Genomic DNA, 16,656 nt, shown 5'->3' with positions numbered 1-16,656 from the left:
GCGGCTGTCAGTCAGTGCCAGGCATGGCTACAGCCACTGCTCACTATGTACTGAGTGTTGATGAGCCATGTCTGTATGACTAAAAGCTTGAGGCTGCTGGGGGGAATAAAGTTAATTTCCTCCTGGCCGCGGGGCTTTCAGTGCAGCTGTTGGGCAGCTTTACAAAGCTATCAACATGCAGATTAACCTAACCCCATATCAACAGGACAATAATGTTCTGGGGCGAGACATGTTCCTTTTAATCCACAATGTAATTGAACATATTCATTCACGCCTTTAATATTTTTTCTTCAGCTACTGTAAAATCACAATTGTCTCAGGAAGCTGAAAGCTGTAGTTTTATCTTGATTGCCACAGGTTATAGGTTATGGCTTTAAATCATTCCAGGATCAACAAGTTACTGGTCACATAACAAGAAAAACGAAGATCACTTATGTGCAGTAAGGCAATTCAAGAGATATGGGAATACATTTTCTGAATAGCACTACTTCTGATCAGCCTAAAAACACCATGAAAAGAGCACTAAACAACGGCATACTCAGGTCATTGAAATGTCTGGTCAGATATGAATACCAAGGATTCACGAGTAGCTCAATACTCCGTTGATTGATTCGAGATCACTTTACAGAGAATTAGCAGTATGACTTCAGAGTGTTCTCTGTGTACCAGCGCCTAATGGATCTACTCAGTTAATAGCATAAACTACCTCAATAGTCCACTAACACCAATTAGTTATGGCACTTCCAACAACAATTCTATCAAACGCGGACTTATGTCAAACACTGCCGCAAGAAGAGATCCATATTCATATATAAAACCAAAATGTACTTTATTAAACATAAACTATTATAAAAATACATACAGACAGATGAAACATATATAAACAGAAAAGTGTCTATCGGAATAGAAACAGTGGAGCTCAGACCAATATATCCATATATCAATAGTTCTTAGTAATCATATCTCACTATATCAGCCAATATCATGATGATATATAGTGGATCTGCTATATCATAGTCCTATTGGTGACAAATCACCTATTTAGAATAAATCCTGTCTGCCCACCATATATATACATCTATTGATATCAGGAAGCCATGGATACCAAAATAAACCTTAGTAATCCCAAGTGTTATCAGACTAGCCGTCCAATACTAGCGTCATGTGCTATAAACCAGCATACTGCAATAAAGTGCTTACTTACATATCCAAGGATGACTGAGATAAACACGCCCCCGGAAGAAGCTTGCGGGCGAAACGCGCGTCGGGGCGCACCTGGAGGGTTCAGTGGGCTCCTACCTGTTTATCTCAGTCATCCTTGGATATGTAAGTAAGCACTTTATTGCAGTATGCTGGTTTATAGCACATGACGCTAGTATTGGACGGCTAGTCTGATAACACTTGGGATTACTAAGGTTTATTTTGGTATCCATGGCTTCCTGATATCAATAGATGTATATATATGGTGGGCAGACAGGATTTATTCTAAATAGGTGATTTGTCACCATTAGGACTATGATATAGCAGATCCACTATATATCATCATGATATTGGCTGATATAGTGAGATATGATTACTAAGAACTATTGATATATGGATATATTGGTCTGAGCTCCACTGTTTCTATTCCGATAGACACTTTTCTGTTTATATATGTTTCATCTGTCTGTATGTATTTTTATAATAGTTTATGTTTAATAAAGTACATTTTGGTTTTATATATGAATATGGATCTCTTCTTGCGGCAGTGTTTGACATAAGTCCGCGTTTGATAGAATCAGTTAATAGCATAAAGTATGAAAAGGTCCACATTCAAGGGTGTTTACTGAAATATATATTATACTTAGAATTGCTCCATAAACAACAAATCCAATAAAGTTTGTAAAGTGGCCGGTTCACTTTAAATAAATGTTGACCAAACCAACAGATTATCTAATATGTATGACAGTACTCTAATGATGGGCCGATGCAGGCTGTTATACAACCGGTAACTGAACAGGAATATCTTAGACAGGCTGACAAAAATTCATGGGCACAGATCAATCATTAAGATGACAATAGCATCGATCACACAGAAAAATGTGCTGCCGAGAAGAGCAATTTTTATGTTTGTTTAAAAATCATTGCACTTGACGCACGACCGTTTTGCTCGTTCATTGGGCGAATGCTGCCATGTCTACACTTCCTGATAATGACATCTTATGATGTGCCATTTCTGGGAAGATTGAGGGATTAAGTTGGTAGCCTGGGAAGGGTGACAATATCTCTTGCCCCTTCTCAGGCTATTAATATCATTCTACTGCTGTCTGTTTTGCCTTTGCTGGTTAGAATTTATAGGGAGACCCCACATCATTTTGTTTTTCTGGAGTTCCTCGTAAACTAACCAGTAAAGGCTAACCAAACACCTGTGAGCTGATATTAATAGCCTGGGAACCTTTAGGGATATTGCCCTCCTTCCCAGAATATTAACATTAGCCCTCTGCTTTCCCTCTACTGCTTATGAAAATTAAGGGGGACCCCAAGCCTTTGTAATTTTTTTTTAAATTTGGTAACAAGAACAATAATGTCACACTATAGTAACTGTTTCTCCTGCTTTGCAAGTGCCAGTGCCGGACTGTTGAATGCTCGCGAGTCCGGAAATCGGCACTCCGGCATTCAACAGTCCGGCACTGGAGCCATCGTGAGACCCGATGGCTTGAACACAGGTAACCTTCACATTACCAGAGTTCACAACCACCGGATCTCCCGACAGCTGTGAAGCCAAGAAACCTCATGGGAAACTTTGAGAGACATTTTAATGTTACTGGAACACCTGGAGGCTGTGAACTAAAGTTACCTTGGGTGCGTATTCTCCTTTCTTGTTAATAAATAAAGAAAAAGTGATGGGGGATCCTTTGTAATATTCATAAGCAGCAGAGGGAACGCCAATAGTTGAGGGCTGATTTTAATATTCTGGGAAGTCGGGTAATATCCCTAAAGGTTCCCAGGCTGCTAATATCCGCAGATCATATCACAGATGTTTGGTTAGCCTTCACTGGTTATTTTAAGGGGGACCCCAGCAAAAGAGGATGTACACCCCCCCCCATAATTTAAAACCAGAAAAGGCTAAACAGACAGCTGTGGGTTGATATTAACAGGGAAATTGGCCCTCCTCCCAGGCTAAGAACATCAACCTTCAACCACCCCAGAAATGGCGCATCAATAAGAAGCGCTAAATCTGGAGCTTAGTCTCGCTCTTCCCACTTGCCCTGTGACAGTGGCAAGTGGGGTAATAGGGTTAAGGGATTAATGTCACCTTTGTACTGTAAGGTGACATCAAGCACGGGGGTTAGTAATGGAGAGGCATCAATAAGACGCTTGACACTGACAGGAATGTTTATGGATGACGGAGCTTTGTTGAGCGGTCACTCTCCCCGTCATCGGTTTACACTAACTGGAGCGATACGCTTCTGTCAGTGTCTAGTGCTAAGCTTCGGTGAGAAAGTTCACTGGAGTTCATAGTTGAACCCTAGTGAACGTATTTACGGCACCGCTGGGTGAGAACTTTCTCACCGGAGCTTAGCGCTAGACAGTGACATGATGTGACTGTTCTCCAAATCATTCAAATTGTTGTGGGACATTATGGATTAGCTGCACTTCGGACAGGTGAGGGATACGGTTGTTTATTATTTTTATTTTTTCTTATTTTTACAGGGGAGGGTTGCAGCCCACAGCTATGAGTTTTGCCATGCTGGTTATCAAAAATAGAACAGATCCCACATAATTTTTTTTTACATTTATTTATTCATTTATAGCACAAGCTGATGAACACTCCCATTAGCGTCACCTACTCTTGCCGTTATTAGTGACAACTGGTGTAGGCTGATGGAAGTAATACAACAGCCGACGCCTCTGTGATCGGCATTTAACTTTTTACTACCGGTCACAACAGCTGGCTCACGCTGTCATCTGTCAGCGTAGGAACCGCAGCTCTCTGACCGGCGGTAATGATCTGGCAATGCAGATGACAGTATGGCAAACAACGGCTGTTAGGGCCAGCCATTCATCTGGCTGCCATACTGGGTCCTCAGGTGGTGAATATGGGTAGGGATGGTACTTGGCATTTTTCAAATTGATTTTTGCTCCCTTAAAGTGACATACACACTTTTTTGAGGTGGTCTTCCATGACTTCCTATTCTTTTGGCTTAGCACATATCAATTTTTAGTTTTTGCAAGTGTTAAGAAACTGGACTTTAGACGGTGTGCGTTTCTTTGATTTAACTATATGGGAACACCCAATGTTGGGTAGCACTTGCACTTTATATTTATATATTATTTTGAATTGCTGCTATTTTCTATTCCTTGCCCCCCCCCTCCCCCACTAGAATTCTGTTGGACCCAGTACTTTACACCTAGGACATGTACTATCTAATACTTTTATTTGTATTGTATTATCCTTAAATAAATTGGATTTTATTTTATTTTGGGACTTTTTGTGCTCTCTCTTTCTCTCTTTGATGTGGTTATATTCATCTGAATGAGGTCTGTGTTCGGGCACTTTTCTAGTACTCGAACCAAACTTTTTCTAAATGTTCGGCCGAACCCGAACATCCAGGGGTTCACCCATCACTAATTAGGAACAAATATTTACACAAAGTATTGTTCTGCTGAGGTACTGCCCGTGATAAAAGGCGCTCTAGATCTTCTGCCTGTAAATAGAGTGGTTAACAAAGATTTTTATATTAGGAAATTGCGGGTAACCAAATTCTCCAATGTACTTTCTATGGCTTTATAGGGAGATGCTTCACTTTAACAAAAGGAAACAGGCAAAACAGAAGCCTCAGATAGAAGTACACAAAAAATAAATAAGTCTGAATCTTTAAGGGTTCTATCGCATGAACTCCTCAGCGTTTCAGCATCACCGGTTTCTAGCAGAAAAGTGAATTGTATATACATTTTCTAGGGCCGAGAGTAATTATTTAGTGTTTACGGTTGTATTTGATGTTTTTATATGTACTGATGGAAGCACAAACACATGAATGATCATTTTAATTACTGGTAAAACATATCCTCTCTTTTGTATGCATGCTGTAAAGTCCATAAGGCACTGTAAAAAATACAAACAGATATATTCTGCAACTCACAGGGACCCGTAAAGCAGCAGCTCGGCAATTTAACGTCAATGGTGACTGCAATTGATTCCAGCTGCAGCTGTTAGAGGACGTGCACAGGTATTATGTATCTAACTAAAATACTGGGACATTATAGTCATTGCTTTAACAAATCACCACTAAACAAGGCTCCAAACAAAGGAGGAGACCCTGCGACGAGGATTGTTGGAAGAGGCCACCATATTGGCCAACAGCTGTTGTGCCGTCCTTAAGGTGATACACTATTGTAATGTAGAGGAACAGGTTTAAAGGGCACCTGTCAGAAAATGATAACTCCCCACACCATTAATATGATTGTTTAATCCTTTAAAACAGAGGTCCCCAACTCCAGTCCTCAAGGCCCACCAACAGGTCATGTTTTCAGGATTTCCTTAGTCTTGCCCAGGTAATAATTGCATCACCTGTGCAATGCAAAGGAAATCCTGAAAACATGACCTGTTGGTGGGCCTTGAGGACTGGAGTTGGGGACCTCTGCTTTAAAAGATAAGCCAGTCGGTCCCTTTATGACCCCAAATCACTGCAGGAGAAATGAAGGTGTGCCAGGAAACGCATTGGGACGTGACGATGCGCTTCAAGCTTCACAGCTTTATGCTAGATTTCCTACCTAGCGGTAACCTCCCCTGGCTGATTGACCAGATGTTTGCTCCGGTACTATCAGTCAGCCAGGGTAGGGTCCTGCAAGGTATGAAATATGTGGAGATTAACAACTGTGAAATAAAATGTAAAATTAAGATGACTGTACAAAACTCCTACCTCCAGCTTCTTCCTGCAATCGCTGTTCTTCCTCTCCTTGCACAATATCATTGTCCATATTGTCATACTGAGCTTGTGCCCTAAAATTACAGCCCCCAAAAAAGATTATATGTATATATAAAATCAATTGTAGTTCTGAGCACTGGGTGAAATGTCAGATAATTGCCAACAGATAATTGCCAACCAGTGTGTAGATTATAAATTAGCCCAGGGCTTTAAGAGCAAATACAGATGGCAAGCAAATTATATATATAATGCTGAGAACATTAGTCTGAGTCTAAATGAATGAACTTGTGGGCACAGCTGGTTACAATGGCATAATCCATTCTGAGGCACCGGACTGGTACAGGAACAGTGGAAGAGGTACGAGAGGAATAATAGTATTTTCTGTAACCCACCCTCATTTAGCAAGCCCTGTAGTCAACCATAAAGACTGTCCAGATGATATCCACAAAAAAATGACAATAAATTCACCCTGGACTTGTTCTCCTGCAAAGTTTTTACACATTCAGTTCAGTTATTGCATTTTATTTTCCATGTATTTCACATAAGTCTTGTGAATGTCTAAAGTGCCAACCAATGCAGTGATAAAGGGGAAATCAAAGGCACATCTCCCTTCCAGCAGCTGCAATAACTAGCTTTTCCAGTGACGGAACAGCGATGTATAAAAAGATTTAGGAAAAGGGAAAAGTAACAACATGTCAGCTTCCATGTCCTTACGTGCTATGATGGAAAACGTGTTTGTCACCGAAATGCCGGCAGAATCCATGGACAAGGACGAGTACTTGGAGACCAAGTTTATGACTTTCACACACAGCGTATAGGGCTAAGATTCTTAAGCTTCAACTGAATTTAACCCCTTTTGTTGCAGTATTAAAGGAGATGCCCACTACTCAGACAACTCATTCTCATTTGCTGTATTCCCCCATGTGAAACAGAACAGCCCATATTCACCACTGGTGCCGGCACCGTTCCAGCATCCAGGAAGAAGTGAGGGTGGCAGCTGCTCTTTGACTTCCTCTGAATGCTAGTTACAGCCGAAGGAAGAGACAGTGAAGAGGCAGCTAAGATTGGCTGTAGGCTCACGTGCCATAAAGTCATGCAAGACCTGGTGCTGTGATTCTCGGAATGGAGCCACTACAGGCAGGGAGTCTGATGTTATCTTACATCAGGCCCTACAGCTATTGGGGGTGGAGTAGTTGACAACCCCTTTAATAATGGACATAGCCTCAGTTTTGGGTAAACGATTACTCACCTTAGCTTCTCTGCAATCTGTGCCTCTTTGTACTTATTTTGCCTCTCCATCTCCAGTTCGTTGGTATGTTTCTGATGCTGCCGTAGCCTATGTTCTTGGAGCCGGTGCTGCTGCAGGGACTCCTGGTGCTCGTGAAGACGTCTGGCTTGCTCTTCTTTTTGGGCAGCTAGTTTCTGTTGCTTCAATTGTTCTTCATAGAGAGATTTATACTTCGGTTGAGGTTTAGGGGTCTGGTCTTTCTATTGAGACAAACAGCAAGTAAAAAAACATTTGCATGGAACAGTTTACACCTCAGATCTTCCAATAGGTCAGCACAGTAGCTCCAAAGTCAGCACGCTGCCTCAGTGGGTAGCACTGCTTCTTTGCAGCGCTGGAGTCCTGGGATCAAATCCCACCAAGGACAACATCTGCAAGGAGAGTTTATATGTTCTCCTTGTGTTTGCGTGGGTTTCCCCGGAGCTCTCTGGTTTCCTCCCACACTCAAAAGACATATTGGTAGGATATCTAGATTGTGAGCCCCAATGGGGATAACGATAACAATATCTGTAAAGTGCTGTGGAATATGATGGCACTATATAAGTAAGCATAATAAATAATAAAAGAAATAAACTACTGTCTACGTTCCTCCCACAATTCGTATTTGGCGAGTTATGATGTTACATTTCTACATAAATTAGGTTGCATTTCTATCACCTTTTTGACACTACAGTTTTCGGTCTGTCATGTCTTTAATAAAGCTGCTTTGTTTTTGATACTTTCCAGTATGTGGCTTTGATAAAACTTTACTAATGCAGTTGTGTGCAGATTACAGGTGGTTTTAGTACATTTCCATAGTGGAAATACTGTATATTAACAACGTTTATTTCTTTTTTTATAGCCAGATTTTCTGCATCTAGCGAAATTCTATAAAGGTAATTCTGCACCTTAAATGCAGTGTACCCACAAAAAAATTGACATATTGAGGATCTAGAAAAAAACAGTGGGCGCAATATTAACCCTATAAACCCCATTCACTTTGCTGGGACTGTAAGATGCTGCATTTTTGGCGCAGTGAAAACACTCATCATGGGAACGTAACCTAACTATTTCTGCTGGCAGTTACTTGAATGGGAACCATAGCACAGACAAGAACCCATGGCATCCAGAATTGGATACTACAGACACCATTCTTGTACCAAAATAATAGTATTGCCTTTATTTCCAGTAAAATGTTCAGCGTTATACATTTGTACGGCGAACAACTATGTCCAACCGCCAAGGGAACTACGAGAAGGTTTGGATACACAACCATCACTCTAGAAAATGAATACAATCTATACCTCACCTAATACAGCTGATCTGTTCTGGCGATGCCCACACTGATGTTCCCAGCGCGTGACGTGACCTCGTTGTGTCACATGGCCACTGCAGCCAATCAGCGGCCCTTCACCAATATTCCGTCAGTGCAGAACTCTGCTCAGATGAAATAGGAAAGGCTGTGGTCAGTGGCCGATGATTGTCTTCAGTGGTCACACGACAATGTCACGTCACCATCCAAGAACAGCACCACTGATATAACTGGAATGGTGCCTCTGCGGGAGTGGAGCATACATTGTTTCCATTTTGTGTGTGGCCCTAAATTGAGCAGGGGTTGTCCAGTGGTGGACAATTCCTTTAAATTCCAATCTCGGTAATGATAGGGTCCCATAGGTTGAAGTGGATGTCTGGTGGATAGGTGTAACTTGCTAACTTGAGACAACCTCTTGAATGAATTTCTTTTACAAGCACAAGTTCTTTTTTGTGCTCCTACTTCTGTTTTTGCACAAGTATATTAGGGCATTTTGTGGACTTCCAGGTGACAATGTCGACACAAGTGCCATAGTTTCATCTCGTCATACAGAAGAATACCTGCAGCGGCATAAAGCTAGCTGTGAATTGTGAGTCTAATGCACCTCAGGTCATCACAAATGGCACCAAACTCACATTTCCAGACCTCAATTCTTGCATGAACAGTAATCGCTAATGGTCTCTACTATTTAGATATGAAGAGTAGTGAAGAAAACGGTATAAGTTTTTTACCAATAGAAGAGATCCATAATGATTAAAATGCAAGTACGGTAGTTTATTCAAAGAGTACAGTATATAAAAACCTTTTTAAAAATTATGTACATGGAATGCCTCGAACAAGGGACACAAAACCGTCAATATTATCTAAGGTTGCAGTAGTCTATGCCTGTATAACTAATGCAACATTAGGCAATATTAACCATTTTGCGTTCTACATATACTATGGGCATGATGACGGAGAGTGATCTTGAGTAGCACCAAGTGTATATAAGGGAAACCAAAGGATTTAAGGTTAATCATAGGACTATCTATACACCTGAGTACTCACCACATTTTTTTTTAGTCTGACCTTTAAGTCTCTTGTTTGAAGCATTGCCTATACATAAAATATAAAAAGTTTTTATATACTCGTTCAATAAATTATTTGCATTTTAATCATTACGGATCTCTTATTGCTTGGGTCAAAAAAACTTATACCTGAGGAAAACTGGTTGTTATGTTATTGACGGAAGTGCCGTACTGCAATTTATATTTGGACATTGTTGGCAAAACGTTATCAGCGGGCAGCACCTACAATATATTTGGAAACTATAAGCCATCATTTTGTGCTGTGTGACAGGCTTGCGCACTGTATGGAAGCAGGCAGGGCACTTACAAAGGTATGAAGTCTTGGTGAAGCCTTTACAGCCTGTGTGTCTAAGTTATAGCGCAGCAATTAAATGTCTGAAGTATATTTCCAGAATTCAGACCTTGAAGACCTGCACATTATCTAGTAACGGTGAAGTTAGCAGGATGCTCAGTATTGTACTTTTCTCTGAAAGTGGACATAACCTTGCCTCTGAGAGCGCAGTGCGGTTCCTCACCTCAGCATAATCCTGTTGATGCAGCAAGTTGGTCTCCTCCTCCCCATCTTCTTCATGTCCTACAGGTCTCTCATCATCTTCTGACTGCCTGTGTTGGTCTTGTTCCTCCTGTAATTGATCTTGCTCCTCCACCAAGCGTTCTGGCTTCCCCACTTGCTCCATTTCTTCCTCCTCCAGCTCTTTTTTATGTTCCTCTTCTACCTCCACGGGATGCTCGGTGGCTGGAGCGGCGTCCTGCGGAGGGCCAGTGTCCTCATCTGCTTTGTGAAGTTCAGGCCTCTTTGTGTCCTGACGTTCACCCTCTTCATTAGCAGCCTGGCTCGGTGTGACTGTGTCTTCATGGCCAGCCTCATGCTGAGTCTGAATGTTTATCTGCAGCATCCAAAACACTTTCATTAGCAAGAAATATGCACATATCTGTGTAGTCCCACGCTAACCAGATTCGGATTTACATCCCACAGTTATTTCATTATTTCAGTCCCTTTTACTTGTATTTATTTCTACGCTCGCATATTACAGTATAGACTTTGGGAATGATGGAAATTTCAAAGGCAAGACACAGACATCCTTTCTAGGCTGCACCCCTCCAGATAAGAATAATAAAAAAAAACATCACGCTAAATAAAAATTATTGTAAATTATTAATTACAAAACACAACTGAAGAGTAATATAAAAACTAATATAAAGACACTAAGGCTGGGTTCACACTTTGCGTTTTTTACCGCGGAACTGCCGCGATTTTGATGCTGCGGGTCCGCAGCGGTTTCCATAGCGTTTCCATTTACATGTAAACCCTATGGAAACCGCAAACCGCTGTGCACATGCTGCGGGAAAAACCGCGCAGAAACGCAGCGGTTTAAAACCCGCAGCATGTCACTTCTTTGTGCAGAATCGCTGCGATTCTGCACCCATAGGAATGCATTGATCCGCTTACTTCCCGCATGGGGCTGTGCCCACGTTGCGGGAAGTAAGCGGCTAATGTGCGGTTCCTACCCGGGGTGGAGGAGAGGAGACTCTCCTCCAGGCCCTGGGAACCATATTTGGGGTAAAAAAAAGAATAAAAATAAAAAATCATGTTATACTCACCTCTCAGCGCTGCACGCGGCCGTCCGGTCAGAGTTGCTGTGCGAACAGGACCTGTGGTGACGTCGCGGTCACATGACCGTGACGTCACGAAGGGTCCTTCTCGCATAGCATCTTTGGAACCGGACCGCCGGGTGCAGCGCCGAGGAGATCCGGACATCAGAGGGTGAGTATAACCAATTTTTATTATTTTTAACATTACTATTGATGCTGCATATTGCTGCATATGCAGCATCAATAGTATAGACGGAAACCCGCAGCGGAAACCGCGGAACAAACCGCGATAAATCTGCAGGGAGAACCGCAGCGGTTTTGCCCTGCAGATTTATCAAATCCGCTGCGGGAGAACCCGCAGAGGGACGCCGCAAAGTGTGAACATGGCCTAAGGCTATGTGCACACTTTGCAGATTCCACTGCAGATTTTTCCGCAGTGGAATTCCAAAATCTGCAGTGAAAACCTGTCGCGGTTTTTACTGCGGATTTATCGCGGTTTTTACTGCGGTTTCTTCTGCGGATTTTCATCTGCAGTTTCCTATTGGAGCAGGTGAAAATCCGCAGAAAAGAAGTGACATGCTGCGGAATGTAAACCGCAGCGTTTCCGCGCGTTTTTTTCCGCAGCATGTGCACTGCGTTTTTTGTTTCCCATAGGTTTACATTGTACTGTAAACTCATGGGAAACTGCTGCAGATCCACAGCGGTCAAATCCGCTGCGGATCCGCAGCAAAATCCGCAAAGTGTGAATATAGCCTAAGGGTATGTGCACACGATGCAGATTTAGTGCAGAATTGGTGCAGAACTGCAGCAGATTTTTCTGCTGCAGAAACGCTGCAGAACTGCACTGTGATTTACAGTACAATGTAAATCAATGTGAAAAAAAAAGCTGTGCACATGGTGCAGAAAAATCTGCGCAGAAACGCTGCAGATTTCAAAGAAGTGCATGTCACTTCTTTTGTGCAGTTCTGCAGCGTTTCTGCAGCAGATTTTTCTGCACCATGTGCACAGCTTTTTTTTCACATTGATTTACATTGTACTGCACAGAAACTGCATAGAAACTGCACAGAAACGGCACAGAAACGGCACAGAAACTGCACAGAAACGGCACAGAAACGGCACAGAAACTGCACAGAAACTGCACAGAAACTGCACGGAAACTGCACATTTAAAAATTCTGCACCACATTTCCTACGTGGGCACATAGCCCATAAGAAAAGCAAAATCATAGAAACAAAAAAATCCCTCAAATAATAATGGTAAATATTACACAAACAGTATTACAAAACATTAGATGTTGTAAAGATGTGCGAAAGTAGTCATGTATATAGGAAAAATAAATCAAAACGTAGACCTAGGGTACACCAAATAGAAAAAGACAATATGGTTTGTTCTGCTATAAAAAAAAAGTTAGCCTAAAATACAATCACTGCTCTACTAGCAGAAATAGTATAGCATATACGATTAATTATAAAAAAAACTGAAATTCCAGTAATGACTCAAATTTCTTAATGGAATTTTTCATAAGCGAGTCTAAGCAGGGTGGCTCAGTGGTTAGTACAGCAGCCCACCCAGTACAACATCTACAAGGAGTTTGTGTGTTCTCCCCGTGTTTGTGTGGGTTTCCTCTGGGTTCTCTGGTTTCCTCCCACATTCCAAAGACCTACTGATACGGAATGCAGATTGTGAGCCAGATCGGGGACAACGATGATGTCTGTTACGTGCTGTGGAATTAATGGCGCTGTATAAGTGAGCAAAATAAATAAATAAGACTCATCATATTTTTCCAGCTAGGCCATTCTCGGAATTTCCACTCAGATGTAATTTGACTGGCACATGTGACACAACCAGAGGGTGACATATGCCATCTCCACGCTCTTACGAAGAGCAATTGTGCTATTCTGAGGTCAGGTAGACAGCAGTATGGGGGAAAAAAGAAAAAAAAAAAAAAAACGGGTCAGTCTGTAAAACGGACCAGACTAGTACCTGCTTTGATTACCATGTGCACTCCGGCCATCATCGGACCAGTGAGCTCTCCATTGAACACACAAACCGCACAATGACTGAACATATGCTCATCAATGACCTGGCAGAGGAAGAAGGAAGGCTGCCACGAGTAACTAGGTATGGTAGCTATGGTTAATAAATGGATGGAGTCAAGTGGTTTTATGGTGTGTACAGGTGGATACTGGGATCCTACATATATTGTCGCCCCACCACGGATTGGTAGCTTTCTGCCTATGCATGTACACATAAAGCTGCCAATCCGTGGTGTGGACAGGGTTATACAGACCTCAGCATCTAGAGAACTGGTAGATCTGCATCAGATAAAACAGCTCAATAAATGACACTGCTGGAATCAGGATCTCTGCCCTCTACCTTGCTGCTGTCCGATGGGGTTGCACAAACAGGGTGACAGATTCCTTTATATTCCTGTATTATAATCCTTGCGTATGATTCACTCACCAGTGGTAATTTATTGGCATCTATAACCAGTTGTCCTGTGATATGTCCATGAAGGGCAGAATCTGATGGTCCTATTCTTGGCACTGTGGATGTTAAGCTTTTTCCTGGTTGCTGCTGAAGACCTGACACTTTGTTCAGAGCATTTTTCAGTTGTAAGAAATCTTCTACTTGTTTCTTAACAAAAAAAAAGTGGAAAACTGAGGATGAGAAGATTAAGAAGCAGATTCATAAGGTGCACAAAGCGTGTGCACATCCGTCGGCAAAGCTATTCCGCGCTGCCATGCTATTTGCACATCCAAGTCGGCATGACCCCCATACATCAATTTGGGCATCAGCATGAAGAGAAATGTGCTAATTAGTGGAATTAAAACCATCCACCTTAACAGGGAAATTAGAAACGAACGAATGATACATCAGATCCACAGATGAGCATTTTACTTTCAGGCAAAGAACCAAAAGGAGAAACTGTCAAAGGGATTGCTTGGTTTAGGATTTATAGGGAATAAATTACAGCCATGTAATCCTGCGGCCTGATGCCAGGAAGGTTAAATCTTCTTCAAATCTTGGCAGACTGCAAACTGACAGAGTCAGGAGGCGACAATAGTTGTTTTTCAGGATGTGAGACACGGCTGAGCAGTGGGTCATGAAAAAAAATAATAACGGCACATTTCTCCCAAGCAAGTATTCTGAAACAGAGGCGGCATAAATTCAAAGCAGGGTGCCATAATCCCTTTAACATTTTTTCCACTTGGTATGAAAGAAATGCTAAGTAGAAGAAGAAGAAAGAGAGTCAAGTTATTGGGTCACATAAGCATTTGGAAACCTCGTCACTTTATTACTGGAGTCACAGAATAGTCCGGTAGTGTCGGTCTTAGTACGCATATCATTGCAGCAGGACTTTTCCAGCAAGAACTTCCTGAGGCAATGCTGTAGTACTGCATGCAACCTGTGAACAAGTGTGGCACTGTGTTTTCTTTTAAATAGTCATGTACATTGACTTTGAACACTACATTAACCATCTCTACCACACAACTAAGAGCAACTTTACAAGACCTCTATATGGTGTGACAGAAATAGCATTCCTTCAGCAAAAGAAACATTTTTCAAATTATGTAACAAACATTATTAATGAAGTTGTCGTATTTTGGTCTTCAGTACCGAACAGCTCCATAGGCCTCTTTCACACTTTTTACTTTTTTTTTTTTACAATCAGTCACAATCCGCCAAAATGTTGAAAAGACGGATCCTGTGCAGATTGTAAAAAACGGGTGCACTGGGTCCGTTTTTTTGACGGATCCGTCGAGGCTATGTGCGCAAACCCATGCAAAACACAAACGCAGGTTAAAAATAATAATAAAAAAAAAAATCGTGATATTCTTACCTTCCGACGTCCACCGCAGCCTTTCCACAGCTTTCCCGATGCTGCCGGCAGCTCCCATTCCCAGTAATGCCTTGCGAGCAATGACGTAGCGGTCTCACGAGACCGCTACGTCATAGGGTCATTTCGCAAGGCATTACTGGGAACAGGAGCGGCCAGCAGCATCGAGATCATTGGGAAGGCTTCAGGGACGCCGGAAAGTAAGAATATCACAATATTTTATTTTTTTTTACTATTGATCCTGCATAGGCAGCATCAATAGCAAAAAAGAGAGAGACGGGACAGGAAATACTTCCGCGCATGCTCAGTTTCAAAAGACGGCATCCATTGCTGGATTCCTGCTTTGACAGTCAGCGACGGATCCTGCGTCCATAGGCTGCCATTATAGCTAACGACTGGCAGCACAGGATCCGTCGCTGAGCAATTTTCTGACATATAGAAAAAACGTTCCTCTGTGCGCTGTCTCCACCCGACAAACAGCAATTTTACCACGGATCCAGTGCACGACGGATGAAACGGAAGGCCGTCACAATCCGTCACTAATACAAGTCTATGAGAAAAAAACGGATCCAGCAGAAACATTTTCTGGATCCGTTTTTTTCACAAAACGACGCATTGTGACGGAAAAAGAAAGACGAAAGTGTGAAAGAGGTCTTAGTCTACTGGTTTCCCGCTTCTGGTGGGGCAGCGAGCTCCTGAATGACCGACAGCAGCATGGTCGAGCTTTGGCTCTGCAGCACTGGAGGAGGGCACTGAAGCTGACCAAATCCAGTGATCCGGATACCAAGGGGCAAAATTTACAAGCTCTATGGCAGAGTCCTACACTCATTGCCAATGAGACCGACCACTGATGAGAGACTGCAGAGACAGCCTGTAACCTAGGCAAGAAGAGTCAACTATAATATTATACAGTGAGTACGGAAAGTATTCAGACCCCTTTAAATTTTTCACGCTTTCATTGCAGCCATTTGGTAAATTCAAAAAAGTTAATTTTTTTCTCATTTATGTACACTGTGCACCCCATCTTGACTGAAAAAAACAAAATGTCGAAATTTTTACATATTTATTAAAAAGAAAAACTGAAATGTCACAAGGTTATAAATATTCTGAGCCTTTTCTCAGTATTGAGTAGAAGCACCTTTTGAGCTAGTACAGCCATGAGTCTTCTTGAGAATGATGCAAAAAGTTTTTCACACCTGGATTTGGGGATCCTCTGCCATTCTTCCTTGCAGATCCTCTCCAGTTCCGTCAGGTTGGATGGTGAACATTGGTGGACAGCCATTTTCAGGTCTCTCCAGAGATGCTTGATTGGGTTTAAATCAGGGCTCTGGCTGGGCCAGTCAAGAATGGTCACAGAGTTGTTCTGAAGTCACTCCTTTGTTATTTTAGCTGTGTGCTTAGGGTCATTGTCTTGTTGGAAGGTGAACCTTCGGCCAAGTCTGAGGTCCAGAGCACTCTGGAAGAGGTTTTCATCCAGGATATCTCTGTACTTGGCCACATTCATGTTTTTGATGTTTCCTTCAATGACAACCAGTCGTCCTGTCCCTGCAGCTGAACAACACTCCCATAGCATGGTGTGGCCACCGCCATGTTTCACTATTGGGATTGTATTGGGCAGGTGATGAGCAGTGCCTGGTTTTCTCCACACATACCGCTTAGAATTATCACCA

The 16,656-nt window shown here is 42.2% G+C and overlaps 1 protein-coding gene across 4 annotated transcripts in view; it reads right to left on the bottom strand.

Moving 5' to 3' along the window:
• The window catches only part of GOLIM4 (golgi integral membrane protein 4), a 141,737-nt gene that overhangs the window by 34,130 nt on the left and 90,951 nt on the right, over nucleotides 1–16,656 (bottom strand). For all 4 annotated transcript variants that reach the window (XM_069727374.1, XM_069727377.1, XM_069727373.1 and 1 more), the window contains 4 exons: nucleotides 13,609–13,782; nucleotides 10,068–10,439; nucleotides 7,159–7,397; nucleotides 5,904–5,983 (listed from right to left, as the gene is read on the bottom strand). In XM_069727374.1, the coding sequence (XP_069583475.1) occupies nucleotides 5,904–5,983; nucleotides 7,159–7,397; nucleotides 10,068–10,439; nucleotides 13,609–13,782 (865 nt within the window). The remainder of the gene's footprint in view (nucleotides 1–5,903; nucleotides 5,984–7,158; nucleotides 7,398–10,067; nucleotides 10,440–13,608; nucleotides 13,783–16,656) is intronic.

The sequence above is a fragment of the Ranitomeya imitator genome, chromosome 5, assembly GCF_032444005.1.
Source record: "Ranitomeya imitator isolate aRanImi1 chromosome 5, aRanImi1.pri, whole genome shotgun sequence".
Taxonomy (NCBI): domain Eukaryota; kingdom Metazoa; phylum Chordata; class Amphibia; order Anura; family Dendrobatidae; genus Ranitomeya; species Ranitomeya imitator.
This window is presented reverse-complemented; position numbering and strand designations above follow the sequence as displayed.